This window comes from Aethalodelphis obliquidens, unplaced genomic scaffold (assembly GCF_003676395.1).
Source record: "Aethalodelphis obliquidens isolate GAN/ISIS:26980383/991018 unplaced genomic scaffold, ASM367639v1 scaffold35, whole genome shotgun sequence".
Lineage (NCBI taxonomy): Eukaryota > Metazoa > Chordata > Mammalia > Artiodactyla > Delphinidae > Aethalodelphis > Aethalodelphis obliquidens.
In genome coordinates this window covers 12698025-12723785 of record NW_020837979.1, presented here as the reverse complement: position 1 = coordinate 12723785, position 25761 = coordinate 12698025, and the positions used below count along the sequence as shown (strand labels likewise).

Sequence of the window (25761 nt, the reverse complement as noted above, 5' to 3'; positions counted from 1 at the left end):
GGCCATGGCTCACGGGCCCAGCTGCTCCGCGGCACGTGACCACTGCGCCACCAGGGAAGCCCGCAGCATTAGTTATTAAAAAGAGTTAACTGATTGTTCTCATTCCCGGTCAGGGTGCTGGTAAGAACCTTGGGACTAGGAGGAAGGGAAGGTGTCAGGGTAGAGAGAGGGAAAAGCATCTCCGTTGCTGTAGTAATGTCTTCCTTAAGCAAATACTTTACGGGGCATTTACTATATGACAGGCACTGTCTGAGCACAGGGGATACATCAGAGAATGGAACAGAACGATTCCCTGTTTTCCTGGGAGCTTCCATTATGGTGAGGAGAAACCAGTGACCCTCTAGAGTGTCTGGTGGTGATATTTATGGAGAAGAGTAAAGCAGCGTAGAAGGATAACTAAGTACTGTTTTAGACCAAGTGGTTTTGGAAGCCCTTTCGCATTAGGAGACCTTGGAGCAAAAACCTGACTGCACCGACAGGAAGAGCATTCTGGGCAGAGGACAGAGCAGTTGCAAAGACCTGAAGTGACACCATGTTTGACACGTGTTGGAAGAGGTGGGCACCATTGTGGCCCGAGCAGACAGAGCGAGGAGGAGAGTATAGGGGATGAAGTTAAATGTTAATGCTCTTATATTTCTAATTGCCTCTAAAAAGGAGCTGTTGCTCCAATTATTTCCTGAAATATGAATCCAGGCTCATTGTCATGAAGGACGTCATGCTCTATACTAAGAGCTCATGACGTCACTAACCCCTTCACGAACTTCCGTGTTGGACATTTTTAGGTGTCCAAAGGCCATTTGGAAGCACTGTAAGGTGAGCATTACCCTGAGTCAATCTTCCTCACCACCCGTGAGAGGGTCCCCATAAAAAGCTTCCTCTCTATCCCCCCCAAACCCTTTTCCTATTGCCATTTTTGCCTTTATTCAAGGCAGCTTGTTAGCTCATTATTCTTCTTTTATTATTTATTTATTTTTGGCTGTGTTGGCTCTTTGTTGCTGCGCGCGGGTTTTTCTCTAGTTGTGGCGAGCAGGGGCTACTCTTCGTTGCGGTGTGCGGGCTTCTCATTGCGGTGGCTTCTCTTGAGGAGCATGGGCTCTAGGCACACAGGCTTCAGTAGCTGCAGCACTTGGGCTCAGTAGTTGTGGCTCGCAGGCGCTAGAGTGCAGGCTCAGTAGTTGTGGCGCACGGACTTAGTTGCTCCGCGGCATGTGGGATCTTCCCGGACCAGGGATCGAACCCGTGTCCCCTGCACTGGCAGGCGGATTCTTAACCACTGCGCCACCAGGAAAGCCCTCCTTGTTCTTCTTGAGGGTTTTTTTTTATTACAATGGTCAAATGCAAAACTTCTCTAAATATGCCAACGGATCACTTGAATCAGAGTCACCTGGGGCACTAGTTAAAAATAAAGATTCCTGGGTCCCTGCCACTGACTTTCTGAATCAGAATCTTAGAGATGGCACCCGGGAATCTGCATTTAAAACAAACTTTTTAGGTACTTGCTACTCAAAGTGGGGTTCTCAGACCAGCAGTATTGGTCTCGCCTGGAAACTTGCTAAAAATGCAGAATCTCACGTCCCACCCCAGATCTACTGAATTAAAATCCATATTTAACAAAATCTTCAGGTGAAGCTTTGGTATATTAAAGTTTGAGAAGCATAGGCCTAAATGATGTTTATACGCCTGGGAGTGTGAGAACCACTGACCTAACGCCATCAAAAGGTTCTTAGAATAGGGTCTACATTCGGGTTTGGGCCACGGGAAATGTTTGCTTGGCTCACCCAGAGGAATAAGAAAGTTTCACAGCCTGCAGATTCCCTTTCTGCATTTAAGATCACTTCAGTCTATGCGGATTGTCTAATTCTCAATGTATGGAACTGCAAAAGTGCGTTCTCATGCTGAAGCTTGAAACTTTCTTGCTGACCATTGTTTTCCAGGGATGTTTAACACGGCCACCACTAGTGTAATGGAATTTCACACTAGTATCCAATCAACTTTTGTAGGCTGGCCTTTGCTAAATGAGTTACCAGCGACATCCAGATGGCTAATATTTTAAACAAGTCAATTTTGTTTTCTATGCATTTTATTCATTCATTCAATAAGCATGTACTGAGTGTGGCCAGTAACTGTTCTAGGGGAGAGAGTGGTGGATACAACAAATAAGGTCCATGCTCTCACAGAGCTTCCATTAGAATAGAGAGGAGAGAAAGACAGCCAACAAGCACATGAGTCTGAGAGCAATAAATGCTATGAAGAAAATAGAAAAAAGAGCAACACGAAGTAATATTAACTGCAGAACTGTTTGTACCCTTCTCAAATGTATTCTACAAGTTTATCAAAAGTTATTGAGTAAAACCAGTTATCAGAACATTAAAAGGCATCTGATTCTTATTAATTAGGCACAATTACTGCTATTCCAAATAAATTCAGAAATGGAGGAAGTTATTTAGTATGATAGAAAAGGGTGCATAACTAATACATGTAAGAACCATACAGGGACTTCCCTGGTGGTCCAGTGGATAAGGCTTTGCCCTTCCAGTGCTGGGGAGGTGGGTTTGATCCCTGGTCGGGGAGCTAAGATCCCACATGCCCCGCATGGCCAAAAAAAAAAAAAAGAACCATACATATAAGAAGGGTCCAGCAATAGAAGATGCTTGGTTGGTTATGAGTATTGTAACAAACTCTGCGGCATCTTATGGCATTTTTGCCATGGGTCTCAGTTTCCCTGGCCTTTGAGTTATTAAGTACACTTGATGCAGGGGATGGAAACTCTTTGCAGGTCCCTGCCTGACCTATATTCCTCTCTGGGAATGGCCCCTCTGGCCGCTGTGTGAATTCCATGACAACAATCTATAAGCTGAGCAGTGACCAGTCAGACTTTCTCTTTCAGGAATTTGAGACCCACTCAGACTGGAGTCAGTCGACGGCAGGTGCGTGGACCTATATGGATGTGGACACCATGTGTGGGCCAAAGTTTGGAGGGCAGGTAACTTGAGTAAGCAGAGACCACAGGTTTAGGAGAATGTCATAAATAGAAGGAAGATAGCAGAAGTAACGGCAACACCAGAGGGCGGCCATTCCCTCCATCCCCATGACGCCCAGTGGGACCACCTACAGTGACCAAGCCCGGCCTAGAGGCAAGTCTAAACCTTATCCGGCATCTGTCACATCCAGTTCCACAAATTTTGCCATCTAAGTGGGTCGGGTGCCAGGAGCAGGGACGTGAATCCAAGGGCATTTGGCTATATCTGGAAGGCATTTTTTCACGTCTTGCTTTTTTTCTTTAAAATAAATTGGGGAGGCATTTTACCCTAGAATATATCTGTGCTTAATAAAAAGTGTTTTCCTACAATACGATGTCACGTATCCCTGTGGATTCTGAATTCCTGACTCACTAACCCTAGTCTGAGAAACAGTTTGTCAGCCTTCCAGTTTTCGTAGGTGGGAAGCATGAAGCCCAGAGACGATAAGGGCCTTTCTTCTTTGCATCTTGCGCTCAGTTTTCTACCCTGCAACGTGCGACGATGTGGTGCTTCCGGGGCTTGCAAGGAAGATTTAAGAGACTGTGAATAAAGCGCTTAGCAAAGTGTCAGAAAAGCAAACTAAGTGAAGAATAAATGGTTTCCCTCTCGTTAGCATTCCCTGTCGCTCCCTCCTCCACCTCTTCCCACGCCGCTTTCTTCCGCCTTTAGCCTCCCTGCCAGGTGGCCCGGCTCATCCTCCGACCGGAAGCCTGGCCGCTGCCCCCGCGTCCGCGCGCACGTCCGGAACCAGGCACTCTCGCCGCGCCCGATCCGCCTCCCGGGCCGCGCCCCGCCACTCCCAGAGCCTGGCACCAGGTAAACGCGCCTGGCCCGGACCCCGCAGCCCTCCCACTCTCCCGCCCAACCAGCCGATTCCGGGGCGGGGATTGGGGTTCCGCCCCCCCGCGAGCGGGCGCCCCAGCTGCCGAGCCTCCAGCACGAGCGCGCCGGCCCCCGGTCCCCTTTCCGGGTCCTCTTCCGGCGATCGCGGCACCCTCTCCGGGGTAATCGGTAGCGAGACTTTTGAGCTCTGGAACTTTCGCTCAACCCGATTTCAGCGTGGCTGGATCGGCCTCCCTAACCCCTTTCTTCAGTTTCTAGTTCGGGCGCTGCGACTTGGAGGAACCTGGGAGGGTTGAGGGTTCCCGATGCTTTGCACTTTTGGCAGGATTTCTGCAATTCTCAGAGAGCCCCGACACTGAGAAGTCTGCGGGGTTTTCAGAGGCTGGGAGTGGAGCCTTATCCCTAAGACCTTATCAAAACCGTCTTGGCCCAAGACCAGGCCAGCCGGAGGACTGGTGCCCAGTGACCTTGGAGAGGCCGGCGCCTGCCGTGGGCGTATCGGGGCCTCCACCCCAGGGACCGCAGTACGAGGTCAGCGATCGGCTGCCAGGGGTTCGGCCGCAGAGGTTTAAGTCTTCCCCATGGCCTCACCCCTGCTCAGAAATCTCTTCGCCTCCTGGAGGAACCCTTCTTGAAACGTTCCCTTGTCTTGCGGCGCTCTCTTGTTTCCCTTGCTTTTCATCCAGATTATTGGTCAGAGTTTTTCTGACCTGTCTCCACTCTGGAATACGGCCCAGCGGAGTCACAGGGGCAAATTATAAAATCGTGCGCCAGAGGCCACTTAGTTCAGTCCCCATCGGATGCTTGGAGCCCCCATACAGCCCCCATACAGCAGTCCAACCAGAGTGCCTGATTTTTTTCGTCAGCTTCTCCACGTCCTGTGGCAGCGGCTTCTACTTCAGGGCTTCTCTCTCCAGTTTACCTTACACTGAACCCAGTGGTGTATAGCGCATGTAGCTTTGCCGTGTTGGCCTCAGAAGGCTGCCCCTTGGGGTCTTTGGATAGAACGGCGGCGGCGGCCCTTCCTGGTGCAGACAGCCGCCCGTGTGCTTATCAGTCCACTTCTTCCCACTGACATGTGCAGAGCCCGGCCTCAGGCCCTCTCCTTTGTTCCTGGGCCAGGTGGAGACGGGAACGGAGACCAGCGCCCCGGGAAAGTGCATTCCGCAGAGATTTTCTTTCGCGCTTCTCTGTAGCTCTGACTGCCCTCATGCTTGCCACGGCTTCTCTGTGTCAGAGTCACAGTCTAGGGAACCAGAATTCCTCCAGGTCAATGCTAGCTCATTCCCTTTCTCATAGGTGGAAGGCTTCAGGTGGCTTTGTCCCCAGAGGGCAGGGGTTCCCCTCTGGCCCTGGCACAGAAGTAAGTCCAAGCTGGTACTGAGAGTCAAATTCATCCCCAGAGGTGTTGTGGGGATTTATAATCAGAATTCACAGCCATGATCCAGAGAAAGGTGTTCCGAGCTCAAGCCTAGCTGCTTAACATGGTTCTTGGCTCCTGGGAGCCTAACTGATGTGAAGTGTGACCAGAGTTAGGCCTGGGGTGCCCTTGGACCCTATCCCCTTCCATGCTAATCAGAGTTCTGCCAGGACAGGACCAGTTAGCCGGGCCAGATGATAGTAAGAGTAGCATATCAGCACTTCTAACTATTTTAGGATCGGGCTGAGAGGTAGGGCACTGCTTTTCACCTGGGATGACTAACCGTACTAGTTTTCCTGGGACTGAGGGGTTTCCTGGGACTTGGGGCTTTCAGTTGTAAAACTAGGAAAGTCCCGGGCAAACTGGGATGGGTTGGCCACCCTGTTCTTCATCCTTGCTTCATATTAGACCCACCCAAGGAGCCTCATGTAGAGATTTCAATTTAATTGATCCAGGTAGAGTCCCAAGTAGGGGTATTTTTTTTAAACACTCCCAGGCCGATTGCAACAAACTACCAGAGTGGAGAACCATTAGGTTATAGGCAGCATTGCTAAAAATCCATTGAAGGTGATGATTATTTTTTTAGCAGAAGTAGATACATCTCTCAAAAGGGAGTGTAATCAAGTGTGTCATCCTCTCCTTATCGAGGGGGGTATCAAAATGACACGTGCCTTATTATTGTTATTCCTTCTCCCCACCCCAAGGACTTCTTCCTCATCAGTGAGGACCAAGTGTTCTCCTTTCCCAGAATGCTCCCGTACCCCCTCTCCCATGGCAGTAGGTCAGTAGAATGACCTCATTTTGATTGGAGAGGTCAGGATTTGCGCAGTCTCAGGTGAAGCTGGCCTGAGATTTCACAGAGCCCCAGCCTCCCATGGATCATGGCCCAGGGGCTAGCCGAAGGGGCTGGGTGTACTTCAGCATTGTCCCATGGGGTACTGAGCTTGGAGATCAAGTGTCTCTGGGACTGTTCTCTCTGCAGGCCTCCAGGATCATGTGGTACGTCAGTACTCGGGGGATGGCCCCACGCGTTGACTTTGAAGGGGCCCTTTTCTCTGGCTATGCTCCGGATGGGGGCCTCTACATGCCCGAGAAGCTGCCTCAGCTGGACAGAGACACCCTGCGTCAGTGGAGTGTGGCCTCCTACCCCAGCCTGGTGAAGGAGCTGTGTAGCCTCTTCATTGGCCCCGAGCTCATTCCAAGAGATGACTTAAATGGTGAGCAGACCCTGCCTTTCTACTCTCCCATCTCACTCTTCTGCCAGCCCAGCCCACCATGGAGTTGCAAATCCAGCATTTAACCCCTAGGAGGTCCCTAGCCACACTTCCGAAACTTTGGAGTTTTTTCCAGACTCTGGAATCCCAGAATTGGAAATATCCCCAAAGTGTTAATTCATTCCAGCTCCCACCTCCAGTGAGATGAATGCCAAAGTGGTCTGCGGAGATTTTTTTTTTTTTTTTGCTTATTTTTTAAAAACCCTTTCAAGGGATTTCGCTATTGTCCTGAGATGCTTGAATGTGGGGTATTTCCTTCCTGCATATAAAACACCCAGACCCTCAGATTGCTGTTTTATCTCCTTTAATGGTAATTCCAGAAGGGACTTTGAGAGTGTTTTGGTCCAGCTCATTTCAGACTGTTATGTGCCTACAGATTCTCTGTGGGAATATCTTTAAAATGCAGGTTCTGATTCAGTAGGTCTAGGGTGGGCCTGAGAATTCTACATTCCTATCAAATGTCCAGATGCTAATAGTGCTGCTGGTCTGTGGACCCAATGTAATGGTGAGAGTTTGGGGCTGAGAAGAAGAGGACTCAAAATGTAGTTCGACGACCCGCACTGATGGTGTTGCCTGGGTACATATTAGAATTCTCAGATTTCTCTGACCTACAGACCCCAAACCTGCATTTTAAGATCCCAGGTGATTGGTTCACTAATTAAAGTTTCAGAAACACTACTCTAGATGACCTTAGCCTTAGGTAGGATTCTGAGTAAACCATCTCAAGTTTCTGGCATCACAAGCGTGAGATTAAGTAACGCAAAAACAAACAAGTCTCTGTCTTTAGGAAGGAAAATTAGAAGAGATGAGACATTTGCTTTGTTTCTTATGCAGTTGTTTAATTGAATCTCATTGGAATACATGCACACAAGAAATCCAAACGATGAAGAAATTTATAAAGTGAAAAATGAAAGTCTTACAGCACCAATTCTGGTCTCTGGGGCCATTACTATGAGGAATCCATGAACAGTTTAGTTCATGCCTTTTCAGACATTTTTCCTAGGATTAAACAATTATACTCATACACAGTATCCTTTATGATAAAAACTTCTGGTCTTTTTATCTGGTAACAAGGGAAAGAAACTTCAAATGTAAAAGTGGAAAGAGACTGAGAGTGAACTTGAGGGACAAGAGAATGGCCTTTAATCACCGTCCAACGTCCCCTCTCTCCCCTCGCAGATCTGATCGACCGAGCCTTCAGCAGATTCCGACACAAAGAGGTGGTCCATCTATCCAGACTGAGGAATGGGCTGAACGTGCTGGAGCTGTGGCATGGGGTCACCTACGCGTTTAAGGACCTGTCCCTGTGCTGCACAGCACAGTTCCTGCAGTACTTCCTGGAGAAGAGGAAGAAACACATCACCGTGGTTGTAGGTATGCATCATGGCCGTGCGCCCTGGAGCCCTACCGTGCCCCAGCTTGCCAGGGTCCGCCCACAGGATGCCCTCCACTGATGTCTCTCGGGGAGTGTGTTATTGGTTCTTCCAGAGCAGGGTTCTTTTTCTTAAATTGAAGTATGGTTGATTTATAGTACTGTGTGTGTGAGTGTGTCTGTGTGTGTGTGTGTGTGTACGTGTGTGTACAGCACAGTGATTCAGTTACACATTAACTATCTATCTATCTATCTATTCTTTTTCAGATTTTTTTCCCTTATAGGGTATTACAAAATACTGAGGACAGTTCCCTGTGCTCTACAGTAGGTCCTTGTTGGTTATCTATTTTATGTGTAATAATGTGTATATGGTAATCCCAACCTCCTAATTTATAGAGCAGGGTTCTTAAAATTTCTTGTGCCACAGACCCTTTTGAGTCTGGTGGAGCTGTGGAACCTTCTTAGAATAATATTTTAAATACATAAAATACACAGAAGGTATGGTGCCAAGCTCACAGATGCCCTGATTTCTATCCGTGGTCCCCTTGGAGGTTCAAGGACCCCAGATTAAGTACTGGGTTCCTTCCCTCCAGGATATTGCCTCACTTGACGACAGTGCTTTAGGGGCCATTGCTTTCCTTCTCCATCTCCCTCGTCCTAAAGAGGAGGGTTCCTCCTTCTTCCCATCCAGGAACTTCTGGGGACACAGGGAGTGCTGCTATTGAGAGTGTTCAGGGGGCAGAGAACGTGGACATCATTGTTCTGCTGCCCAAAGGTCGCTGCACAAAGATTCAGGAGCTCCAGATGACGACAGTGCTGAGAGAGAATGTCCACGTGTTTGGAGGTGAGTGCTGGGACAGAGGCTCCGGGGACAGCATGGCTTTGCCTCGAGTGGTCTGTTTTGGGAGATGGGCTGGAACAAAACTAGTCAATCGACTAGCTGACCATCCTTCCTCCTCCCCTTTCTCTCTCCTTCCCTTCCTTCATCAGGCATATTTAGAGGTTGGTGTATGCCTTGACTTAGCTCTGAGCAGGCTCGTGGCTACACAGTTTCAGAAACTACTGGAGGTGACAGGTGTGTAAACCAATACTGACAGTACAACCGAGGAAGCGCAGGTTGAAAATCGTACCCCAGAGAATGCCACTTCCCTGCATGTGCACCCTGCTGGTCCATATCTACAGGCAGCTACCCAGAGTCATAGCCTGAGCCAACTGACTTGGGTTCTGTCCCAGGGCACTGAAGTTCAGATGGCAAAAACACGTTTAATAATTATTTTTAAGAGAATGTGCCGTCGCGTGTTGGCAGCTCATGCCCTCCCTTGCAGTGTTGAATCAACTAAGCTATGCACTTGGTTAGCAGGTCTCAGTATTTAAAATAAGAAGCTACTCAGTGGAACCCATCGCTAGTGACCCCCCTTCCTGAGCCACATCACGAATCGTAGCGTTTGTGTTTGCAGAGAGGCAAAAAGCCATCTCCTTAATGTCTGGCCATCTGTTCTGAGTGCGTTTAATCATTACGGAGTTCAAGAGTGTAGGAAGGCGGGATGGGTTGGAGTGGAGTCATACTTTTTGTTTTTTATTTCTACCTCTGACACCCTGCGACCCCCCAGGTAGCCCCAAGGAAGGGGTTGGAATATGAGCAGTAGGGGTCTTGGTGAGGTTTTGTGCGCTGTGGCCTTGGGCAAGCTGTCCAGGTGGCCTGGCTTAGTTTGGTCACTCACCTGGCAGGACAGCAAATGTGGTGGCAGAAAACCTTCCTTCTATAACTGGCCTGGCCTCCTGTTATAATCCCATAGGTGATGTTTTTATAGAACACCAATTTTGTCAAGGACCGAAAGAACAGTGAGAACGAACCTTACCCATGGGAGTAGCATGAATATTCTTTGTCTGTTTGTTCAAGAGCAAACAAAAAGCCCCTTCTACTCTTTTCTTTAGCAAGCACATACACATTCCACTGAAAAGTTTATGGTTTAGCTGAGGCGGGTGTTGGCAAAAACCTTACACATTAGCCTTAGTAATGAATTACCCATATCTGGCTGCATTTTCCTGCAGTCACGACAAGATTTTCATGTACAAGGTTCAGGTTCCTGAGTGTCCCTGTTACACCCTAAGCACCAAAATTGCTCTTTATGAATCTAGGACTGTCTTTACCTAGAATCAAAGCAGAGAAGAGCTTTTCGTACCTCTAATCTGCACCTACGCCCTTCTCTCCTTGTCCACAGATGTTGGAAGGCTTTGACCTAAGGGCATGTGTAGAAGCGCCGTTCCTGACCATGGGGTGGAGAATGGTGCACATTTGAAAAATAGTGGCAGGGACTTCCCTGGTGGTCCAGTGGTTAAGACTCCGCGCTTCCAGCATAGGTGGCGTGGGTTCGACCCTGGCTGTGGAACTAAGATCCCGCATGCTGTGTGGCATGGCCAAAAAATTTTAAAAAGAAGAAAGAAAGAAAGAAAATAAGAAAGGAACCTTTAAAGGAATTAGCTTTTGTTTCTAAAACAGGACTGTTCAAATTCTTCCCTTCCTTTCTGGAATCTTCTGATTTGGTTTCCAGGAGGATGTGTGTTAGTTTGGGAGCTAATGGTGGGCATGTGTTTTCTGTTGGGCTGGTGAGCTCAGGGAGTAGAGATGGGCCACCTGGATTGCTGTGTGTTGGACACTAATGTTTTCTAAAGTCATGCATTTCCATATACATTGTATACTTGGTTCTTCTTAAGCACAGGATAATCAACAAGAGCTAGTTACATATTACTTGGGATGTTTTTGGTTGGGAGTAACAGAAAATCTAACTCAGACTGGCTTGAACAGGGATACTTTTCAGCTCATGTCCCTGGAAGTCTAGAGGTGGGATAGGCTCCCGACTGGCTGGTTCACTGGAACCAGGTTCTCTGCTCCATCTTCCATTCAGCCTCATTCCTCGTGTGGCATATGATGGTTACTGAAGGTAACCAAGTCTCTCTTCCTGTGGCTCTCTCTTAAAAACAGTGAATCTTTTCCTAGCACCCCAGCAAATATCCCCCCTGTACATGGATCTGGAGTCAGTCCTGCAGCCTCATTACTGCTACACGATGAAGGGTGGAATGAATAGTAACCTCAGTGCCGGCCTTCCCTGGTGGCGCAGTGGTTAAGAATCCGCCTGCCAGTGCAGGGGACACGGGTTCGAGCCCTGGTCCCGGAAGATCCCACATGCCGTGGAGCAACTAAGCCCGTGCGCCACAACCACTGAGCCTGTGCTCTAGAGCCCGCGAGCCACAACTACTGAGCCCGCATGCCGCAAACCCGAGCACCTAGAGCCCGTGCTCCGCAACAAGAGAAGCCACCGCGGTGAGAAGCCCGTGCACGGCAACGAAGAGTAGCCCCCGCTCGCCGCAACTAGAGAAAGCCCGTGCGCAGCAACAAAGACCCAACTCCGCCATAAATAAATAAATAAACAAATTTATTTTTAAAAAAAAATAACCTCGGTGCCTACTCTGGCATTTCCCCTGATAATCTTCTCCCACCGTCCTCCAAGTCTGGACCCAGTGGAGAAACAGACCCAGGTTTCAGACAAGAGAACAATATTGGCTGGATTGCTGGTTGGGCTGGGTTGAGGGATGCAACTTGGACTAGGGACCCACGTGGGAAGAGCGACTCTTTCCCTCCAGCCCCTGATGGAGGATGGTGAAGTAAAGCCCAGCCCCTCACCATCTCACAATCTGATAAACCATCCCCGGAGACCGGGGAAGAGGGCGTGGAATACAAAGAGGAATTCTCCCCCAATATCCCAGAAAGCTGACATTTTCTTTCGTTTTAGATAATGGTAGAAACATTGGAAATGTGACCCCAAGGATATGAGACGTGGTTTGAGTGAAGGTCCCAGCAGGATGGTCTCTAGGAGTACATGCTGACCTTATGGGCACGTGCTGGCCCCCGGGGGGTCCTTCATGATAACTCCCTCTCCTCTCTCCTCTGACAGTGGAGGGGAACAGCGATGAGCTGGACGAGCCCATCAAGGCCGTGTTTGCCGACGTGGCCTTTGTCAAGGAGCACAGTCTGATGAGTCTGAATTCCATCAACTGGTCCCGGGTCCTCGTGCAAATGGCCCACCACTTCTTCGCTTATTTCCGGTGTGCACCAACCTTAGACTTGCACCCACTGCCCCCCGTGGAGGTGGTTGTACCATCGGGGGGTGCCGGTAGCCTCGCAGGTAAGGAGACCCCTGGGCAGAAATGGGCTTTCCAGGAAAACGCCTGTGGTCCCCGTCCTCCCAGCTGCACTTTGGTTGAGGATAAAGGTTGTGTCCTAAGTGATGGGAAATGACACACAAGAAGCTTCCAGAAAACTTGCCCCAACTCCCTGGGGGTGACATCCTGGCCTCTTGCCACAGGGGAAGGAGGATGGGTTAACCCCGAGGTGCTCCGGCTGCCTGATCTGATGTGTTTGCTCAGCAGAACGTGGGGAGACTAGGCCAAGGTTCAGCCGCTGGCCCGGCTGGCAGTGCCCTCTGCCAGGAACGTGGACTTTCCTCCCAGCTCCAGCCAGCTGCCCGCTCTGAAGATAAGGGCTCGCCTGGCACGGCGTGTTTTCCCTGGAGACCGTGTGATGTGGAAAGGGTCCTGGACTTAGGCTTCTGTGCCAGTTCTGTCCTTTACTCGCTAAACGTCTTGTCTCTTAGATTCAGCTCCTCAGCTATCAAAGATTGGAACACTTATCATATCTCTCGCAGAAATAAGATTCTTTATGCGTGTCTGTGAACTTTATGAGGGTCAAGAGCAATAGAGCTACGTGGCATTCAAATCATTTCCTATAATAATACTTAACATTTATCAAGCACTGACGATGCATCAGGTACTGCTCTAAGTGCTTCTCTCGTATTAACCCCTTAAATCCTCACATGCGCCTATGAGGGGGACGATACTATTATTTCCATTTTATAACGAGGACGCTGAGGCACAGAGAAGTTGGTCAGCCTGCCCCTGGGTACACAGCAGTCAGTCCCAGAGCCAGGATGGCAGCCCAGGCAGGCTGGCTCCAGAGCCTGAATCCTCACAAGCATGCCTCCTGATTGGCATGCCTTTTTTTCTGATGGTTCTGTTAGTGGCATCACTTCTGATGGGCGTCCAGGACAGCTTAGGTGAGACCATGAAAGTATCTTAGCAGTCAGGAGGCTTCCTGACTTCAGCTAACGCAGGGATGGAAAGAACGGCAGGCTGGCTGTTAGACGAGGATGGCTCAGCCTTCTTCCCCATCCATGGCTGCCCATTTGCATCACCCTCCAGGGAGTGATGCCACCTGCACACGTCCCAGTATCTGCCGCAGTGCCTGGCACAAAAGCAGTGTTTGCAGAGGGGACTCCGATCTAGCCCTGCTCCATCAGGAACTAGCTGCTTGGCCTTAAGCCCCTGGACCCCTTGAGCCTCCGTCGCTCCTCTGTCATACAAGGATATCATGATGTTTACTGAGGATCACGTGAAATAAGACTGTGAATGTGCTTTGCAAAATTAAGAGTGATGTTGGGTGGTGCGGTTATCCTTAACTCCTTTCACCTACTCATCAGAGATAAGCCATTCATGGCAGTAGGAACCTTCCCCCAAACCATGTTGCCTTTCTGGGCTTTCCATCTTTCAGGGTGAGGAATTCCTTGTTTGTTCCATGCAAATAGACACCGCTATTAGGGCTGCTCTGTGCCCCCTCAGTCCCTTTCCAGGGGATGCAGTCTGAGGACGCTGGTTCTAGGAGACTGAGTCAGGGGACTCAGCATGTGCTCTAGACTTAGACAGACCTAGTTCAAATCCTTAGTCTGCCACTTAGCAGGCTTTGGATGGGTCATTTGGATGACCCATTTGGATGGGTCATTTCAACTTCTCAGAACCTCCATTTTCTCTTCTGCAAATGGTGGCGAGCATGTGTCAGTACCTGCCTAGGGGCAGGGTTTGGCACGGGAACAGTGTCAGGGCACAGTCACCTTCTCCTACTCTTTCCTTCTTTTTTTTGTAACAGCTTCATTGCTCTATGATTCACATATCATACAATTCACCCACTTCAAGTATATAACTTAATAGTTTTTAGTATACACAGATTTGTGCGGCCATCACCATAATCAGTTTTAGAACATTTTCCTCACCCTAAAAGGAAGTCCTGTTCCTTTAGCAGTCATTCCCCATTTCCCCTCATCCCTCCCAGCTTTAGGCAGCCACTAATCTATTTCGTCTCTATAGATTTTCCTATTCTGGACATTTTATATAAATAGAATCATCCAATATCTGACCTTCCTTCACTTAGTGTAATGTTTTCAAGGCTTATCTATGTTGTAGCATGTATCAGTACTTTATTCCTTTTTACGGCTGAATACTAGTCTATTGTATAGCTATAGCACATTGTGTTTATGCATTTATCAGTTAATGCACATTTGGATTGTTTCCGTTCTTTAGTCGTTATGAATAATGCTGCTATGAACATTTGTGCTTAGGCCCTGCTTTCAGTTATCTTGAGTATATAGAAACTAGGAGTGGATTTCTGGGTCATATTGGAACTCTGTGCTTAACTTTTTGAGAAACTGCTGGACTGTTTTCTGAAGTGGCTGCACCATTTTACACTCCAGCCAACAGTGTATGGGGGGGGGGGGTTCCAGTTTCTCCACATCCTGACCAAGACTTGTTATTATCTATCATTTTGATTCTAGCCATCCTAGTGGGTATGAAGTGGTACGTCACTGGGGTTTTGGTTTGTGTTTTCCTGATGACTAATGATGTTGAGCATCTTTTCATGTATTCATTGGCTATTTGTATATCTTCTTTGGAGACATATATACTCAAGTCCTTTGCCTAATTTTTAATTGGGTTATTTTTATTGTTGAGTTGTAAGAAATCTTTATATATTCTGGCTTCAAGTTCTATGTCAGGTATATGATTTGCAAATAGTTTTTCCTATTCTGTGGGTTGTCTTTTCATTTTCTTGATAGTCTCCTTTGAAGCACAAAAGCTTCCAAAAGCACAAAATCTTCTTAATTTTGATGAAGTCCAATTTATCTACTTTTTTTTCTTGTGTTGTTTGTGCTTTTGGTGTTGTGTCTAAGAGACCATTGTTCTCCTCTCTTAAGCTGGGTTCATCGCTCAGAAGATGGGCCTGCCCATCCACCTGGTCGTGGCAGTGAACTCCAATGACATCATCCACAGGACCGTCCAGCGGGGAGACTTCTCTCTGTCTGAGGCCGTCAAACCAACCTTGGCATCAGCTATGGACATTCAGGTGGGGCCTGTGAGGCGATGTGCAGGTCTGACCCAGGTGTTGGTTGGGTGGAGGTGGACAAGGGCTGAGGTCAGCGTGACCCTCGGGACCCCACCTTTCTGCCCAGGTGCCATACAACATGGAGAGGATCTTCTGGCTGCTCTCTGGCTCTGACAGCCAGGTGACGAGAGCCCTCATGGAGCAGTTTGAAAGGACCCGAGGTGTGAGTCTACCCAAGGAATTGCACAGCAAGGTCAGTTACCACCCATACACCATGGAGAAGGGAAAGGTGCAGCCACAAGACCAGACTTGGGGTTTGAAAATCTGTTCGAGGAAAGGGGATGCTTGTTTCTTGAGCACCTACTATGAGCCTGGCACACCTGCCGTCACTTCGTGTGGATTTCTTTGTTGAATGAGGAGAGGCAGTAGAGGTTATTGGTTTAGAGTCAGGTGGGGCTTAACTCCAAGCCAGCTGTGAGACCTTGGACCAGTTTCTTAAATTCCATGCTTCAATTTCCTCATCTATAAAATGGGGATAAAGAGAATGCCTGCCTCATAGCATTGTTGAATTTTAAGTCAAATAATACCCATGAAGAACTTTGTATACTGCCTGGCAATATAGGGCTTAATATATTAACTGTTGTTTTTATTTATTATTGTTGATTTCCAATAATAACTGGAAGCCACTTTTCCCATCCAGTATGAGCAGAGACTATTGTTCTATTAGCTTTTTTTTTAAAAAAAAAAAAAGAAAGAAGGAGAAATTTTATCTCCTCAGATGGGTAGGAGCCTAGGGAGGGATTGCTTTTATTTTAAGGTAACCTGGCGATGAAAACTTATTTAATATAAAAAAAGAATTTCATATGTTGAATTTGCTTTTAATTTTCTCTGCCACATTCCCACCAAATCGTCATCCAGACTGTGTATATCTCCAGTGCCTAGGACCTCACTACCTCACATCAGCTGTAATCATTATGAAGTTCTTTATATCAAGCTAGAACCTGTTACTTCTTAGCTTGTGCACTGGTGAGCCATCTGATTCCCATACTTGAAGAGAATCTTCGTTTACCTGCTAAGCCTTCCTTTAGCTGTCCCTTACATGACGTAATTTTCAGTGGTCCATGTCCATCTTAAAGGGTTGTCTCCAGAACTAGATACACCCACACAGACTGGAGTGGAATTTCTGTCTTCTGGAATCTATGCTTCTTTTGATGCAACCTGTCTTAGTTAGTTTGGACTGCTATAACAAAGTACCACAGACTGGTGGCTTAGAAACGACACAAATGTACTTCTCACAGTTCTGGAGACTGGAGGACTGAGGTCAGGGTGCCGTGGTTGAGTTCTGGTGAGGGCCCTCTTCTGGGTTGCAGTTGTCTGCCTTCTCATATGTGGAAGGAGACTTAGCTAGCCCTCTGACCTCTTCTTATAAAGACGCTAATCCCATTCATGAGGGCTCCACCCTCATGACCTAATTACCTCCCAAAGGCCCCACCACCAAATACCATCATATTGGGATTAGGGCTTCAACATATAAACTTGGGAGGGACACAAACATTCAGACCGTAACACAGCCAAAGTTCAACTTATTTAATGGTTTGTATTGACATCCACAGTCCTTCTCCTCATGTAAATGAGATGCTCCATGAAGACAGACACCATATCCCCCAATTCTTCGTTCTCTCCCCCGCTGTACATGTAGAAGATATTCCAACTGCTTAAGCAGCATTCATTCATTCATTCATTCACTCATTCATATTACATATTGACCATGAGTCAGGAGCTATGCTTGGTGCTGGAGATACAAAGATGAATAAAATGCATGCACTGTCTTCTGTGAACCCTAATGGGTCAGGAAGGTATCTAAACAATTTATAATGCCCTCTGGTCTCTATTGGTTGCAGTTGAGTATATGCAGGGTTTTGGGCACATTGTAAGCATGCAGTGAATTTTCAGAGAATGATCAAATAAACCATCTACACCAAGGGAGCACTGAGAAGGGAGTCTTCCTCCGTCTAAAGGTAGTGGGGAGTTTTCCTAAAGGAGGTGCCACAAGAGCTGGGTGGGAACTGACGGGAAGCTATTCTCACATCCACAGGAAGGGGGCGTGCCAACAACAAAGCAGCAGGAAGGCTTGAGTGCCCTTACCCTGTGTTCTGTCCCGTTGTTGAACAAGACTACATACACTAATTTGCTGATTCATGAGCCAAATTCTAACTAAATGTGTTGACCTGAAACTCAAAGGTATCCTTCCCTTAACTTGAGTGAATCCATTTGAAACTGGGAAACGTGGGAAACCAGATTTTTCTCTGAGCTGGATCTGAGCCATTCAATCTGAACGTTTCATTCGCGTTTCTGGTGCATATCTGGCTATGTTACGTGGTGGGAATTTTCTCCCCTTTTCCCCACTTCCCCTCAGCCCTGATTCCCACCCCTCTGACCCTGAAACCTGTCAGCTTTCAGAGGCAGTAATTTCTCAGTCAGTGTCAGACGAGGCCATCACCCAGACCATGGGCCGCTGCTGGGAAGAGAACCAGTACTTGCTGTGCCCTCACTCGGCCGTGGCTGTGAGCTACCATTACCAGCAGGTGGACAGGAGGCAGCCCAGGTACAGGTGGTGGGTGCCTGTGTGTCGGGGGGACCCCTTGGCTTTCAGGGGTCCTCCTCTTCCCCAAGCAGGGGAGAGAGGAATGTGAACAAATGGACATTTTTTTTTTTTTGGCTGCCCCTTGCTGCATGCGGGATCTTAGTTCCCTGACCAGGGATGGAACCCACGCCCCCCTGCAGTGGAAGCACAGAGTCTTAACCACTGGACCGCCAGGGAAGTCCCACAGATGGCTTTTATGAGCATGATGGGTGCTGCGTGGAACTGTCTTGAGACTGTGGTCCTGGAAGGGGGAGCTGGGCCTCCAACAAGGAGGAGAAATTTGCTTGCAGAGATAAGTTCAAGGGACCAAACACGTCTTTTTCTCTCTCTCTTTCTCTGCACCCTACCTCTCCCCTTCCCCTGTTCCTTCTCCCTCCTGGCCTTCGTTCTGTACCTGTCCCTCTGTCTTCTGTCTTCCGCCCCCTGTTCCCACCTGCCCTGCCTCCGCAGCCCTCCCCGCTGTTGTCTGGCTCCCGCCTCTGCAGCCAAGTTCCCGGAGGCCGTGCTGGCTGCCGGGCTGACCCCGGAGACTCCCGCGGAGATCCTCGCCCTGGAGCACAAGGAGGCGCACTGTACCCCGATGCGGAAGGGTGACGACTGGACGCGGATGCTTCGGGACCTGATTGAGGACCTGAGCCGGCAGCGGCGGGGGCGCTTCCGGAACGCGCCGGCATAGCCAGGCTTCCTTTAGGCTTCGGACCCTGGGAGGTGTCCCCTCTGAGCTGCCTGGTGCACCTTCTCTCCATGCTTCGGACCCTGGGAGGTGTCCCCTCTGAGCTGCCTGGTGCACCTTCTCTCCATGCTTCGGACCCTGGGAGGTGTCCCCTCTGAGCTGCCTGGTGCACTTTCTCCCCATGCAGGTGCAGGAGTTTCTCAGGGGGCTGCCCATCTGGGTCTGGAGCCAGTGTGCTGTGCGCTGTTCCCTGGCTGCTCTGTGCTCTCACCGTGGCTGGCTGGCCGTGTTGGGCCTGGTCACCGGGGAGGCGGGGAGGGAGTCGTGGATGATTGCTGGGGGTGCACCCCCAGGGCCAGACAGTGCAGGAACATCACTGCTTCCTGTGAAACTTTCAGGGCCTGCAAATGAAAGGTCTGGGGCTCAGGGGCAACCTTGGCTCCAAGATTTTGGACCCCCAGATCCTAAAACCTGTGCAGGTGGGGCCCGCTGCCTCCATTACCACAGGTCTGGCTCTGAGCCTTAGTTTATCTGGTCCCCAGGTCAGATCCAGACGTCTTGGCCACAGGGCTTCCACCCTGTCAAACGTTGGGAATCCCTGGAATAAAAGTGCAGGTTCAGTGCGATGGTGACTCTGCGTGCCCTGTGGGCAGAGCCTGGTGCCTGTCAGGTGGTGATGGTGGTACCATGGTGTCCCTCATCCATCTGCTGCCCCAGGTTGCCAGCAGGGCAGGTGGCACAGGAGCTGGGGTTCAGGATCACCAGATCCAGGCCATGTAGGAAAGCAGGAGCCTCAAACTAGGTCAAGTTGCCCTGTTGCTCATGTACCAGGTTCACCATCCTTATTAAACCAAGTCATGATCATAGCAGCGAGAAGCAATGGTCCCTCTTTAAACACTAAATAAAGTCCAAATGCCTACATTTCCACAGGTACCTCCATAATCACGCTGCTTCAGAGAAGTCAAGTTGTTCTTTCCACTGAAGACACGACTGACACTCTCCCTTCTCCACGCCTTTGACCCTACACTTGCCTCTGGGAGACTGTCCTTCTTTGATGAACCCACAAGTCCCATCTCACAGGCTATTTGTCTTGGTTCCTGGTACTTGTTTACCGTGTCTTGTTGACTCGTCATCGCAGCTGGAAATAAGGACTCCTGTTTCCTAACTCTGGCAGAACTCCAGCTGTAGCTTCCTTAAGCTGTGTATTCCCTTCTGCCCTGTTTTATGGTTATCCACTTGAGACATTATCTTCCTGTCTCTAAGCTCCTTGAAGATAGGAACAATTGTTTAATGCAAGGGCTAAAACTTTTTGGATTTGCCCCTATTGATTAAAAATCTTTTAATATGTTCTCCCAACATATGTGTACTAAATTATGTATAAACTACACAAACCGTGAGCTAAAATAGACGTGAAGGAATAATAACAACACCTATATTTATCTTTTCTCCCCATTCTCCAGTGGATCGCCTGTGGGCCTGTCTTTGGCAGTCCTGGTTGAACACAGTGCCTGGTACATTCCAGAACCAGCAGGAACCAGGGGCGTAGCTCCCCTGTGATTGCACATCTGCCAGATACTGTGCGATGACTCTCAAAGTGTGGTCCCTGGGTTTATCCAAAATACACTGTCCTGGCCCCTACCCCAGACCTTCAAAGGCAAATCTGTGGGCGTGCGTGCGCCATCTTCAGTCCTTACAAATGCCCCAAGTAAGTTTCGACCCTCTCACTCGGGAAACCTTGGCCAGAGGCTTTAAGTGTATGAATAATTCTCTTCCACAGGGAGATAGGCTTTTTCACAATGGCGTGCTTTCTTCCTGCTACTGTTTTCATGATCTAGCCTGCACTGTCCAGTTCAGGAGCCGCTAACCATATGTGACTGTGGAGCCCTTGCAATGTCAATAGTCTGACTGAGGAACTGAATTTTAAATTTTATTTAAGTTTAACTTACATTTAAATTTCAAAACTATTACTTGATTCAGTCATTGGAAAGCTTTTAGGTATGATTGGAAAAATGCAGATATGTGAATCTGCTTTTTCAGCTGTGAAATTTATGAAGTACATAAAATACAGATAAGTATTTCCAATGAAAATTCAATGTTCTGATTGACATGTGTCACAACTGTAAACTACGTATTGGATTTCAAAGGCTTCCAATGAAAAAATCTAAACTATCTCATTAATAATTTTATACAGATGACCTGTTGAAAGGATGATATTTTGATGTGTTGAGTTAAATAAAACACGTTATCAAAATTAATTCCGTCTTTTTCCTTTTCCTTTTCCAGGGACGTTTAAAGTCATATATGTGGTTCGCCTTTGTCTCACGTTGTATTTCTACGGACAGCAGTGATCTAGGCTTTGGGTACACATGAACACACGGCAGATAGTTGTGGATTTAGTTATACTACTGGGTTCAAATCTCATGTAGATTGAGGGAGGGGGTTAGACAAACGCAAACATGTGTACGTCAACACAAGCCTGAGGCTCTGGTCTCTGGGGGCCCCTCTGGAAGGCAGTTAAGGCAGGCACAGCGTGGAGGTATTTTTGGCCACTAGAGGGCGCTGTTACTACCACTCTGAGGTGTGAAAGGAGCCAGTGGGCATCTGGCCTCCAACGCTGCCTTTCCCGGCCCCCGAAGTCTAAAGGAGCTTCTGGGCCACCCAGCTTGATCTCTGCCTGCTACCTCCACATCGGAACCACTAGCCCCGCATCTACTTGATGCCCAGGGGCTGAAAGGAGAGGCCGGAGGGCATCCTCTTACTGGAAAACTTGACATCGAAGCATGGCATTCAGTACCTAGACGGCAGGAATGCTGGACGCACAGGAGGATGGGCGAGCATTCCTAAGGGAATGACCGTGACCCTTACAGCCGTCAGCACCTGACAGTTTCCGAGACACTTTAACATCCACAAGAGCATACCTGATGGAGCCCCCAGGACCCATTTATCTATTAGGCAAGACCAGGCTGATACTTCGGGGTCATGAGATACTTAGAGGCCCGTGAAAATATTTTTATTTCTATCAAAAGAAACAATGAATATAATCCGGCTTGGATTATATTCATCTTTATACCAACAGTTTAGTAAAAAAAGAACTTTAAATATTTTTTGTAGAAGAACCCCTTGAAAGCAAAAGTGCCTGGAGCCCACGAACGTCATAATGCGGCACTCAGAGGACCCGCTCTCTACGCCAGGTAATACTTCACCAGAATCAACTAATTTAATGGTGACAAGCAAGCTGTGAAATACGTGTTACTACCATCTATGTTTTAGAGATGAGGTAACCTGTCAGGGTGGTACTGCAAGGGAGCAGAGGGGCTGGGACTTGAACCCAGGCATGTGGCTTCAAGTCTGACGTGTACTTTCATCTTATCATGTTGCATGGAGCTGGTCCATTCTGCTGTGGCCCGCCACTCTCCATCCTGCCCCAGGCCGTGACCCTTCCGCGGGGTCCTCTTCCACCCTCCCTTTCACGGGTGGATTTGGGAGCGTGGCTATGATGCTCCAGGAGGTCCACCAGGGGCTGCTGCAAACCTGCTTCCCAGGTCTCTGCACGGGCCCTGGCACCCACCTGCTGCATGCGGCCAGAGCCAGTGGTTCCTTATTCTTTGCTGCCGCATTTCTGAGGGTCTCAGGGCAGTGCTGGGAGTTACAGGGGGTCACAAAACCCTTCACCTTCTGGAGGCTTCGGAGTGATATCCAACTCTGAGAGCCCACTGCACCTGTGAGAGGAGACCCAGAATAAAGCCATTGGACACAGCACAAACAGACATGAAACATGAACTACAAGATATTCTGGGCACAGGGAATCTTAGGGCTGAATGGAGGAGAGGACAGGAATGAGATGAAGTCTGAAGAAACATCCACCCCTGTGAACATATACACAGGCACACAAACACAGACAGACACACACACACACATAGAAATACATACCTACATACACACTCATCCCCCTCAATGGAAAAAGCAAGGATCCTGGTACCAATTGAAATTAGAATCAGGTTGAAGTTGTCCTTCTGAGTCGTCCGCTAACTGGCGGTGTGACCACACACAAGCCATTTCATCTCTGTGAGCCTCAGTTTCCTCATCTGCTCATTGTAACACTTACCTCGCTAGTTTATTTTGAGGATTGAGATCATGTATTTCCAATTCCTAGGTAAATGCTAAAATGCCATACAAGTGCTTCTTACTAACATAATTTAGTCTGCAGTGAACAGTTTAGTACTTTTAAGCTATCTTGCATTTTTTACTAATTGCTTCCCGGATTCGTCTTCTCTTGCCTCTTCCTGAAGGATGAAGTTCCTTCGTGGCCCTGCGGTGCTGGGACAGCTCTGGGTGCAGGGTTGGAGTTGCCCTGGCCTGCTCAGTGCACCCAGCGACAAGCCCTGTGGGGGTCATTTGGGGGTTGAATGTCATGGATTAGTCAGTAGGGGCTCTGCTGGGCAGTTAACAAGCCTCATTAATTTGCAGTGATGAGGATGGTGGGATGATTCCCTTTCCTGAGCACTCATGATGGGCTGAGCCCTTTGTGAAGCACGTTCCAGACATTGGCTCCTTCAGTCCTCACAAGGACTGTATGAGAAAGTACCATTAGGGGCTCCATTCTAGAGATGAGGAAATGAAGCTCAGAGAGGTTAAGTAATTTGCCCAAGGCCACCCAGCCAGTGAGTCCTGGAGGAAGGATGTGAGGCTGAGTTAACCTCAGAGCTAGACTAGGAGAGGAACTTTGGGCCCGATGGCTTCCAAGTTTTCTTCAATCAGAGTCTGCGAGCTCGATGGGGAGTGGGCTGCGTCTGAGGGTGGAGGAGAAGAGAAGAGGACCCATCACTAGGAGACGGGCCATCTGGGGAGAGGGGCACAGAGCCAGTGCCTTTGCAGGGAGCTCTCCTCTGGCTCAGGCTCCCTCTTGGAGCTGGGTTCCTCTCGGGGATGCTGGAAGCTGGGTTCCTCGCCGGGATGCTGGTGTCTGCTGAGTGGATTGGGTATGGTTATGGGACAAGAGGGAGGTGAGAGTAATTCTGTGGGATTGTCAGCTGCTGGCAGGGAGGCCCAGCCTGGTGGTTCCCACTGGAAAGACTCAAACTTAGATGGATGAAGTCGGGGAGCCTTTGTTGAGTTTTCTGTGTCCCCAAATAAATAACGGGTGAGCAACACAGGAAGGGCTGGGCTATTAGCCTCCTGGAAAGAGGAGAGGGCCAACTTCTCTGTCCTGCTCACTGCCTCTGTCCAAAAAAGCATCTCCCCAGAACTCCCTTTCAGGCCCAACCCATCAGTTTATCCATTCCACAACCTGGGCATCTCCCAGGTGCCAGCTGGGCAAATGCTGAAGGCCACTGTGCTGACTGCCTACCAAGTGCTGGGGAGAGAGAAAAAGTAGGAAAAGATGGGGCTGGAGTTGACTTATGCAGAAGGATAAAAGTTTGTGGCAGCACCCAGGGGCTGTCCCAAGGCTGTGAGGGACTGGTTACTGGTTCTCCAGGGCAGGAGCCCAGGCAGTCCCCCTGCGGCCCCCTCCCGCACTGACCCTCAGTGTTGCAGTGATTGGTTTAGAGCCTGCTCCCCCGCTACTTAAACAGTCTTTAAAGGCTGCTGTCAAATACCCCATAAGCCAGGACCTGGCGTCCACACCTAGCCTTCACTGAGTATGGAACAGAACAGGCGGGAGGAACTGCAGGGCCCAGAGGAGGAAAGGTGACTGGGCAGGAGAGGGTGGGGCTGGAGTGAAGAAGGCTGGGCTGGGTCTCCAAGGGTCTGCTAGGTACCAAGGGGATGCTCCTCGGTTCAGGACTGTTCCCTTCTCCTCTTCAATGGTTTAGCCATCACAAGGATCTATTATAAGAAGGCAAGGGACCTCCTGTTGCAGCAGAAGTGTCTGTGCACTTGCTCCTTGGGGAGGGGACCTTCTTTTCTCTGAATGAATGCGCAGGCCTTAAGTCACCAAGGCCAAGGTCCTGTAACAGGTGCAGAGCCAAGAACTGAGGCAGGGCTCTGCATGGCTTAGGCCAGGGTGAAGCCCCTGGAGCCTCCCCTTGGTTAAGCTGCTAGGGGGACCTATTGAATGTCACCTCTCCAGCCTCCCCTTGGTCTCCTAAGTCGCTGGAATCACTGGCTTCCACCATCCCTGATCCAGACCTCATCCCCAAGCAGGGATAGCGCTTGTTTATAAAACGGATGCAGTTTAGGTCTTGAGGGTTCGGAAAGGTCAACAAAAGCGCCCTCCAAAGTCTTCTTCAAGCCCGGAATGGCCAGCAGAGAGCAGCAGAACACACCCAAAGTCCCTCTCCCTCCAAAGGTGACTGACCGCACCCCGCAGGCATGCAGGTCTGACCTTGTTCTCTAGGAATTAGAGCCCCTGAAGGTCAGAAAGGGGGGTGGGCCCCAGAGATTTTTCTTTTTTCTTAGTTCATTGTTTCTCAAATTTAATATTGGGAAGTTCCTCCTTTAAAGTTTAAAAAAAAAAAGGTATATATATATACTCACATATATAGATATGTATATATATATACTCACAAAGTATATATCACATATAACTCCAGTGTTGTCGTAAACAGTTTTTGCTTTGTAATAATGCTACTGCAACATGTACAAACATGAAACTACCTATGAACCCCTTATATTGATATCTCCCAAACAAGGAGAAACATTCAAATTAAGTGAGAACAAATCTACAAACCAAATCAGTAAAATTCAGAGTAATCTCATTAATGTGTGTAATCCATCGTGTACTGCACTCAAATTTCTGGTGCCCTGTGACAGTGGCACTGCACTCCTCAGACAGGATTTTCGCTGTTGTGGCTTGTTTAGCGTATTTACTTTCCTTTTGTGGTGGAATAACTTTGCTCCTTCATCACTTTTCATACATTAACCACCGGGAAACATCCCAAGCACAGCACGTTGTGATGTCGTATAACCTTTACGTGGCACCAGCTCATCATATATTTGCCACATCTGTCTGCCTCTCCTTACTGGCTTGTGACAATTGAGATGGTATTGTTGCTTGCAATTGTAAATACAGGTACAAATGCAGACACTGAAATTATGTGATGACTTACTTTTTTTTTTTTTTTTTTTTTATGGTACGCGGGCCTCTCACTGTTGTGGCCTCTCCCGTTGCGGAGCACAGGCTCCGGACGCGCAGGCTCAGCGGCCATGGCTCACGGGCTCAGCCGCTCCGCGGCATGTGGGATCTTCCCAGACCGGGGCACGAACCGCCTCCCCTGCATCAGCAGGCGGACTCTCAGCCACTGCGCCACCAGGGAAGCCCGTGATGACTTACTTTTAAGGTGGCTGGCAGATGATGCAGAAAATGTCTTT

At 48.8% G+C, this 25761-nt stretch overlaps 1 protein-coding gene across 6 annotated transcripts; it reads left to right on the top strand.

Annotated features, from left to right (window-relative positions):
* Nucleotides 1–3890: 3890 nt before the first annotated feature.
* THNSL2 (threonine synthase like 2) lies at nt 3891–24638 on the top strand. 6 transcript variants are annotated; one of them, XR_003437704.1, is made up of 11 exons: nt 3891–4394; nt 6266–6500; nt 7737–7931; nt 8621–8773; nt 11883–12113; nt 15006–15154; nt 15261–15386; nt 17587–17738; nt 18228–18485; nt 18596–20155; nt 20734–24638. XR_003437704.1 is itself a non-coding variant. In XM_027129097.1 (10 exons), the coding sequence occupies exons 2-9, from the start codon at nt 6278–6280 to the stop codon at nt 18451–18453; spliced, it is 1455 nt and encodes a 484-aa protein (XP_026984898.1). In that variant the 5' UTR covers nt 3891–4394; nt 6266–6277; the 3' UTR covers nt 18454–18485; nt 18596–20699. The 6 variants fall into 6 exon arrangements, 5 of the variants coding, with proteins under 5 accessions (XP_026984898.1, XP_026984899.1, XP_026984900.1 ...); XM_027129097.1 differs by lacking the exon at nt 20734–24638 and having other exon boundaries at nt 18596–20699; XM_027129098.1 differs by lacking the exons at nt 18596–20155; nt 20734–24638 and having other exon boundaries at nt 17881–18345.
* The last annotated feature ends 1123 nt before the right edge of the window (nt 24639–25761 follow it).